Source organism: Myotis lucifugus, unplaced genomic scaffold (assembly GCF_000147115.1).
Source record: "Myotis lucifugus unplaced genomic scaffold, Myoluc2.0 scaffold_23, whole genome shotgun sequence".
NCBI classification, from domain to species: Eukaryota; Metazoa; Chordata; class Mammalia; order Chiroptera; family Vespertilionidae; genus Myotis; species Myotis lucifugus.
Window position 1 is genome coordinate 8,622,102 of NW_005871071.1, and position 8,543 is coordinate 8,630,644.

The 8,543-nt window shown below is 44.0% G+C and overlaps 1 protein-coding gene across 1 annotated transcript in view; it reads left to right on the top strand.

Annotated features, from left to right (window-relative positions):
- Positions 1 to 8,268, top strand: part of FBN1 (fibrillin 1) — a 236,126-nt gene extending 227,858 nt beyond the window's left edge. Inside the window, exons 63-65 of the mRNA XM_006085996.3 lie at positions 2,707 to 2,938; positions 5,579 to 5,753; positions 6,971 to 8,268. Coding sequence (XP_006086058.1) covers positions 2,707 to 2,938; positions 5,579 to 5,753; positions 6,971 to 7,360 — 797 coding nt within the window. The 3' untranslated portion in view covers positions 7,361 to 8,268. The remainder of the gene's footprint in view (positions 1 to 2,706; positions 2,939 to 5,578; positions 5,754 to 6,970) is intronic.
- The last annotated feature ends 275 nt before the right edge of the window (positions 8,269 to 8,543 follow it).

The following is an 8,543-nucleotide window of genomic DNA, read 5'->3' on the forward strand; positions in this document are numbered from 1 at the left end:
GGTTTGCCCTGAAGGGTGTCCCGGATCAGGGTGGGGGTCCCGCTGGGGTGCCTGGCCAGCCTGGGTAAGGGGCTGATGGCTGTTTGCAGCTGGTCACATCCCCTTCAGGGTGGGGGTCCCCACTGGGGTGCCTGGCCAGCCTGGATGAGGGGCTGATGGCTGTTTTCAGGCTGACCACACCCCCTTCAGGGTGGGGGTCCCCACTGGGGTGCCTAGCCAGTCTGGGTGAGGAGCTGAGGGACATTTTCAGGCTGGCCTGCAACTGAAGCTCCCAGCCTCTCATTTTTTTATTTTTTTTTTATTCTGGGATTTATTTACCTTTTATAATTGAAACTCTGTTGCCGTCACTGGCGCTCCCCCCTCTGAGGCCGCGGCTGGCTGAAAACAGGTATCTGGGGTTTGTTTAGCTTCTATAATTGAAACATTGTTGCTTTTGGAGCTGTTGCTTTTGGAGCTTAGACCTGGGCCGCGGCAGGCGGGGAACCTTGGCTTCCTCCATCACTGGAGCAAGCAAGCCTCCTGCTCGCTTCAGCTGCATGGCTGCCAGCCGCCATCTTTGTTGGCAGTTAATTTGCATATCTCACTGATTAGCCAATGGGAAGCGTAGCGGAGGTACAGTTAATTACCCTTTTGTCTTTTATTAGATAGGATATATAGATGGTCTCAGCAGGAAACAAATGGCTGAGCCCAACCAAAAGCACAGGGCAAGGGAGAGGAGCCTGTTGATAATCTATACAGGTGAGCCTCCTGGGACCGAGAGAAGGTGGGAAGTCTGCAGACAGACGTGGAGGGGCAAGAAGACATCCAGTCCAGGAATATTCTCTCCATCAAAGTAAACACCCTCGGTTCTTCATTCACTCTTTGGTGCCCATGGTCTCCATTGGTCTCTATTGGTCTCCACACCTCATCTCTAATTTTAAATATGGGGGGAAGAACACCGACAATGGCATATTTTATTATTTCTGTTCTAGGAATCTTGGAGCTTAAGTGACCTTAGGTGGGTGCTTGAGAGTCCTTGGATACTAAAGACCCTCAAACAGACTCAGAGCTAGGCACTGAGTCATTGCAGACAGCTCAGTGCCTGGCTTTCTTATTATGTATTGACTCCCTCTCCCTGCAACCACACAAAGGAGAGACAGAGAAGAGAAAGAGAGGAAAAGAAGGGAGGGAGGTAAGGAGAGAGGGAGGTAGGAAAGAAGGAAGGGAGGACAGAAATATGAGTATTATGTATATATGCAAACATGTTGCCCACAGTATTTTTACCCATCTATTTTCCTAAATTGAAGAACAGATATTTTCTTAGAAACAATATTGTTCTTTAAAAATGAGTGAAAAGACATTTCTAAGAATTAAGTTTTCTACATGAACCAAATAAAGCAAAAGTAGTTAAAGAAGAAAGGAAGTATGAGTTTAGATGGAGGTGAGTCTCTGGAGAAACATTGTGGCATAAAGGAAAGCACGTGGTTGCTGTAGTCAGACAGACCTGGGTGCGAGCTCCGCCCACCGTGGCTGTGGGGATCACAGGGGCTTTGTGAGCCTCACTCTCTTCATCAACAGGGATGATAATCCTCCCTCCCATGATTGTTAGGAAGGTGAAGTAAATGAATGTGAAGCACCTAGTCTCCCATATGTCATGCAGCAGGCATCTAATAAATGCCAATTACCTTCTCCCTCCTCCCTTTTATTGGAAGTGTTTGCTAAGTGAGGAGAAGGCCAGTCTACCTGCATTGAAATGAGCATCCGTCTAAACATGAGCTGTAGCAATTAACAACTGTCTTGCCAGAAAGCTTCCAACCTGCCCTCCAGAAGCAGGTCTACAAAAATATACTGGAGGTTTCAAAAAATATAAATTAGAAATAATGAGAAATTCAAGGTTTTCTCCCTTCCTGTTGACTTAAGTTAGATTTTCCCTCTGCTTATCACTATCAGACTTGGCAGGTCCCTGTGGGCAGCCGGTCTGCACCATCTGTCTCTCTTGTGGGTTTTCCAGAATTATTTCTCAAGAAGTTTGCACGCATCTCTTCCAGCCATACTTAGCGTTAACACAGCCCAGACTCTCGGGGGGAGTCTGGTTTGGATAAGGGGGAACCCATTCAGAGATGGGTGTGGACATACCAAAAGGTACTATTCATCCCCAGCACAAATGCTGGGGGGGCCAATGCAGATTTTTGAAAAGGAAGGCCAAGGGGGGAAGACACTTTTTGCAGGTATCAGCCCTTGCCAGCCCCGTACATCCTGAAAAAAGGAGATGGAAAAGCAACCTCCAGGAATGTGCTCGGTCTTTGCTTTAGAGACAGTCATACCGTTGCACAGAGAACTGTGTGATTCCTTCCCTCTCACCCTCAACCCTGAACCTTAGCTATGAACCAGCCCCACGATCTTCATGGGGTGTGCATGAACATACTACTGTAGGCTTCCAGTGGAAATTAGAGTCTGTCGGTCCTCGGAATGCCGTGCTCTATTGCCCTCCACCTGGTGCATTTGACCTTGTCGAACACATTTGTTCACCACATGGCAAAAGCCCACATCCATTTCCATATCTTTCTCTTGTTTTTCTTTTCTCATCCCAGACACCTCTACCTGCTTCAGCTTCCTGAGAGCCTGGCCGAGGGCCAGCTGGCCAGCAGCCAGTGACTTGACCCAGACTCCTCAATAGAAGCCTCTGGCCGATGTCACATATGCCTTGTCTTCTGGTTCTTCCTGCAGATGAAAACGAATGCCTCAGCGCTCACATCTGTGGAGGAGCCTCCTGTCACAACACCCTGGGGAGCTACAAGTGCATGTGTCCCACCGGCTTCCAGTATGAGCAGTTCAGCGGAGGATGCCAGGACATCAACGAATGTGGCTCTTCCCAGGCTCCCTGCAGCTACGGCTGTTCCAACACTGAGGGCGGCTACCTGTGTGGCTGTCCACCAGGTTACTTCCGGATCGGCCAAGGGTAAGCACTGCTACTTGCGGTCCTGGTTGGAAGCTCTCTTATTTATAGTGTAATCCAGCATATTTAACTGTTCTCAGAGAGCAGAGTTATACATTTTATAACCCTTGAGTTAATTCCAGTTAGCTCCATAGAGGCTGTAGGTTATTTTATTTGAAAGGGGGCATCTACAGTTCTGAAAATTTATAGAAGTCAAACAAAATAGTCTATCTCATTCTCCAGCTTGATCTACGCATCTTGTTGGAAAGTGATTCATTTCTCATCTTGTTGGAAAGTGATTCATTTCTCAGGAAATACGGGGGCTGACCCGTGACAAAGCTGGGCTCACGTAGCACATTGTTGATTCCCTCTCTTCTTGGGCAAGTAGTATTCTGTCTTAACTTAAAATGCCATCTTGCCCAACGCCCAGTAGGATAAATCCAAAAGATACCTTTTGTGTGGTGTTAAAGTATATTTCACATTTTAGACTTAAATTTACATTAAAATGACCAAAATGAGTATTAAAATGAGAGCTGAAATAGTTATTACATTTTCCAGGTAAAATATTTCACTGCATTGAATGTATGTGAGTTGGGACAGGGAAGACCTCTTTTTATTTTACTCAGTGTTTTAAATTGGGTGGCAAGTTTTCAAAATTTAGGTCTTTTTCCCTGCCGAGTTCGTCTAGACTTGAATGTCTGTCGAGTTTTTGGCTATCCTGTGAAGGATCTCAAGCTTTAATTTTTTAATTGGGGACACACAGACTTTAATTGTGCAAACACACATATGCCCCTGCACACACACATATACACCCACACACACAAAGTTAGTTACATATTTCCCAACATACACATACATGTATTTGTCAAGTTATTAACTTAGTGGCCTTTGATTTCTTGACACAAATGGCAAGCACTTCATTTTGGGTCTGTGTAGACTTGAAGGCAAAAGAATGCTTGACGGGAAGCACACAGAATGCCAGCCACGGGACACAAATTCCCACATGTCTGTGTCGGCTCTCAGGAAACTCATTCTTTTTAAGTTTAATGCCAGAGCCATTTTCCTAGCAAAAAATTGTGACACTCCACACTGGCTTCTGGCCACTGGGGCTTCATAGTCACACTTCTTGTAAGTGGTGTTGCAGGGATATGAAAATCCTGGGAAAGAGTCCTGAGAAAGGAACCAAAGCCTGCAAATTTGGGGTTTGCCTGTCAATAATGGAATCATTGTGTGAATGTACACACACACACACACACACACACACGATGAGCATTTATCATTTCATTCATTATTATTATTTCTACACATTTCATGTTTGCAAGATAAAGAAAGAAGAAAAGGGCTCTGGCAGTATTGCAAAAAATGGTAGGAATCTGTATATTGAATCTTCTTTTATTGATTGAGAGAGAGAGAGAGCGCGAGAGAGAAACATTGATTTGTTGTTCCACTTATTTATGCATTTACTGGTTGACTCTTGTATGTGCCCTGACTAGGGATTGAACCTGCAACATTGGTGTATCGGGATGACACTCTAACCAACTGAGCTGCCTGGCCAAGGCCTATATTGAATCTTAACATCATAAAGGAAGATAGGTTATGAAGAGTAGGCCAGCTAATACAGAAAAAGAGATAAATAATATATGGTCTGCATTTTGACCCATTGTGCCCATTTATATACAGTTTTGGTTTCTCTGTGAATCACTAGAGGGATAAGACCAGGCCCCCAAAATAAAGATTCTTTTTGAGTCATTCAGATATTTCAACACATTTTGAAAGGGGAGCCTACTAAGTACATTCCAAGTGGCCTATGAAATAGCAGAATAAGAAAACAAGGTACTTGTGAAACATGCAAGCCTCCGATCATAATCTGGCTTTGATAACTAAAAGGCAAAGAAAAACAGCTGAACTAGTTCTCTCTTGGGCAATGGGTTTGTTTGTCCAGCCTCACATGAGTCAGAGCCAATGGCCCTAGTGGTTTTGAATGACTTGAAACAATTTCCCACAGTTGAGCAAGCTCTGATACATGTGTTTTATACGTTGCATATCTTCCCAATTTATTTCTAAGTCAACCTCAAGTATCACCTAAGAGCTTTCTTCCTATTTTCAGTAGCTTCAGCCAAAGTCAGAGGTCAAATAATAAGAGAGATTGCTAAAAAGCTGGAGCTATGAAGAGTGGTGATGGTGGTGGTGGTGATGGAAGTGGAGGTGGCAGTGATGGCATCCATTAGTTGGGAAGAGGGCAAGGAACTGAACAGTGATGTCATACTTTTCTCACTCCCGTGGAACCAATTTCATAAAAACAAGACTTTTATTTAACCTCCCAAATCGCATGGTCTTTCCAAGACAGGAGGAAAACAACACTCCATGTCCCTTCCCCATGTAAGTACAGCAAATCGCCTGCCACATTAGGCTTAGGGAACAAAGGGGCAAATCAATATTCAAAACAGAGCCCTAAGAGAATGAAGAAAAATCAATAAACCAAGCAGCCGGGAGTAAGAGGTCAACCACAGAGGACTTCAATATGATTCTCAGAACCGTCCAATCACCCAATGGACATATAGTCAAGGGCTGAATGTCGCCAGGTTTCACCAGAATTCTCATATCATCTCCCTGTGACCCACTTCTAATAACAAATGTCTGTGCTCCCTTTCCGTTCTCCCACAGGCACTGTGTATCTGGAATGGGCATGGGCCGAGGAGGCCCAGAGCCACCTGCCAGCGGAGAAATGGATGACAATTCCCTCTCCCCAGAGGCTTGTTATGAGTGTAAGATCAACGGTTACCCGAAACGGGGCAGGAAACGGAGAAGCGCCAATGAAACAGATGCCTCCCACATCGAGGTGGGTACAGAGTGGTGGCTCCTGATGTCTCCTAGTGCAGAAGGGCCTTCCAGGTTCCTGTGGTTTCCTCTAAGGATGCTCCACAGTGAGCAAAGGCTCCCCAGGGAAAAAATCCAGACATTCCCCGAGCTCTAGGCTGCATTTTACAAGAGTCTGTGGGGCTCTCTGGACTTTCCTGCTGCCTTTAGGGAGTGGCCATTCGAAGGTTTTCACATACTTGCTCATTTCCTCTGTCTCGCCAAAAAGAAAGTCAAACACCCACCCAGAGTCTGCTGAAAGGACAAGGTCTGAACCAGGACAGCCAGTGGGCAGAATAGTGAAGTGACATAGTGCTTCCTACACAGGGACGCCAAGTTCTGAAGCTAGAGGCTGCTCTCCTGAAAAGAGCCATGTGGAGTGTGAGGGAACTTGGATTCTAGACAAGAACAACATGGAGCTCAGGCAGCCTGGTTTTCTTTGCCTACGGCTGCCGCAGCCTTTCAGTCAACTCAGAAATGCACAGATATTCACCCAGACCTCTGGCTCCCGGCCCTGAGAATCTAGCACATCTGGTCCCAGAGAGGCAAGCAAGAAGCCAGGTGCAAAGCATTGAGTATTAGCAGATCATCAGAGTCAGGAAGTAGGTTCATAGGTGTGTCCTTCGGAGGGAACGGTTTTGCATCCGTGAACAAAATTGAAATAGACTGGTTCTTTCTTAAGCATCAGTGCTGTAATGCATCCGCTGTGGTTTAGGAAATGAGATAATCTTTAGAAAGAAAATACTCTATTAAAACAGTGGTTCTCAGATTTGAGTGTGCATCTGAATTATCTCGAAGGCTTGTGAAAATGGATTTCTGGGAGACACCCCCTGGGCTTCTGATTCCGTCCCCCTGGGGTGGCACCAAGAATTTGCCTTCCTAACAGATTCCCAGGTGATGCTGAGGCTGCTGGTCCAGGGACCACACTTGGAGGCCCACCCCCTTAAAAGACCTACAAATACAAGTGATTTCAACCTGACCTTCTTCTTGACATAAGTGTAATATTTTTAATATTATAAATATGTGCCAACTTAACACCTGTGGTTTTAAAAATGTGCTTTATGAATATGCTTTTTCAATATAGTTTATACAATCTGAGAAGAAAGTTGTATCAGTGTGAGAATCACGTTAATTTTCTTTTATAATGGGAAACAAGTGCCTTTCTACAGTTTATTTAACACACTGCACGTGTCTTTTCAGGATCAGCCAGAGAAAGAAGCCAATGTGAGTCTTGCAAGTTGGGACGCTGAGAAGATAGCCATGTTCGCTTTCAATATTTCCCACATCAGCAACAAGGTCCGAATCCTAGAACTCCTTCCGGCTCTTACAACGCTAACGAATCACAACAGATACTTGATTGAATCTGGGAATGAAAACGGCTTCTTTAAAATCAACCAAAAGGAAGGGATCAGCTACCTCCACTTCACGAAGAAGAAGCCAGTGGCTGGAACCTATTCATTACAAATCAGCAGCACTCCACTTTATAAGAAGAAAGAACTGAACCAGCTAGAAGACAAATATGACAAAGACTACCTCAGTGGTGAACTGGGTGATAATCTGAAGATGAAAATTCAGATTTTGCTTCATTAATTCACCATCCAGAGACCCAATAATTAAAAACCAAAGATAGATAGGTAGAACTGAATTTTCCCCCCAATCAGAATTTTATATCATAGGTACAATCTTTCACCACATCAATTTCTATAAATAAGCACTATTCTTGTATTACCAAAGCAAGGTACAGGAGACTATCCTAGTTCAAAACAACCACTTTCTCAGGCTTCTCATGTGTGTAGCGAAGCTACCCTGACATATGTGTTGATTCTTGAAAACTGGGATGTGTATTTCCACTGGGGGCTGGCCATCCACGCTCACGTGCCATCCTTCCAGCAGACATACGGGAATGTGCTTTCAATTGTTGGACTTCTATTTTTTTTCAGACTTTAAAACTTTGCTTCTCCAAATAAAAGTACTAGGTTGGCCATTTCTAATATCTACTTGGTGCTAGTAAATTCTCAAACTAGATTCATAAATGCACTGTAATATTTACACAACTTAGAAACCAAATTCCAACTATTCAGCTCAAATACTTCATTAATTTCAATCAACCAAAGTTAGTTCAGTAGCTTATCTCAGTTATGAGTATAATACATTACATGTAAATTAAGTGTGTGTATACTGTAATCGTGCTATTTTTATCATTGAAACATTTATAAACTAGAATAATAATACCCTTAACGTGAGGGTTTGTAATGGTGCTTATTAAGACCAAAGACTTGTTAAATGTGTACACCAAGTGGTATTGAAATTTCTGTGACTGGCCCGCACGTGCATGGAGGTCTGGGAGGACCAAGAAACAGCCTCAGCAGCCAGAACATCACCAGTGCATCCTTCATCACACCTGTGCCGTCTGCCAAGATGACCCTTGGTCATTCATGTCCACAAGGGGTCCATGTCATAAATGTCACAATAAAACAGTCTCTTCTTTTTTTAGTGTACCCCTTGACTTTGTGTTCTTGCATGGATGTGGCATTGGAGGGGCCATTCTGGAGGCTAAATAAAGTCTCCTGAATTTGAATTATCCTGGGTCTGTTACTTACAGCTTCTAAAGGTGCCAAATGTATAACCACTATGAGCATACTTAACATATTTGAGTCAGTCTCTTGATTCATAATTCATTAAAGACAGCAGCGTTATTTCTCACCAGTGAGAGATTTAGATGGGAGCATCATTTCTAAAGCATGACCTAATTACTCCGGTGACTTAAACTACT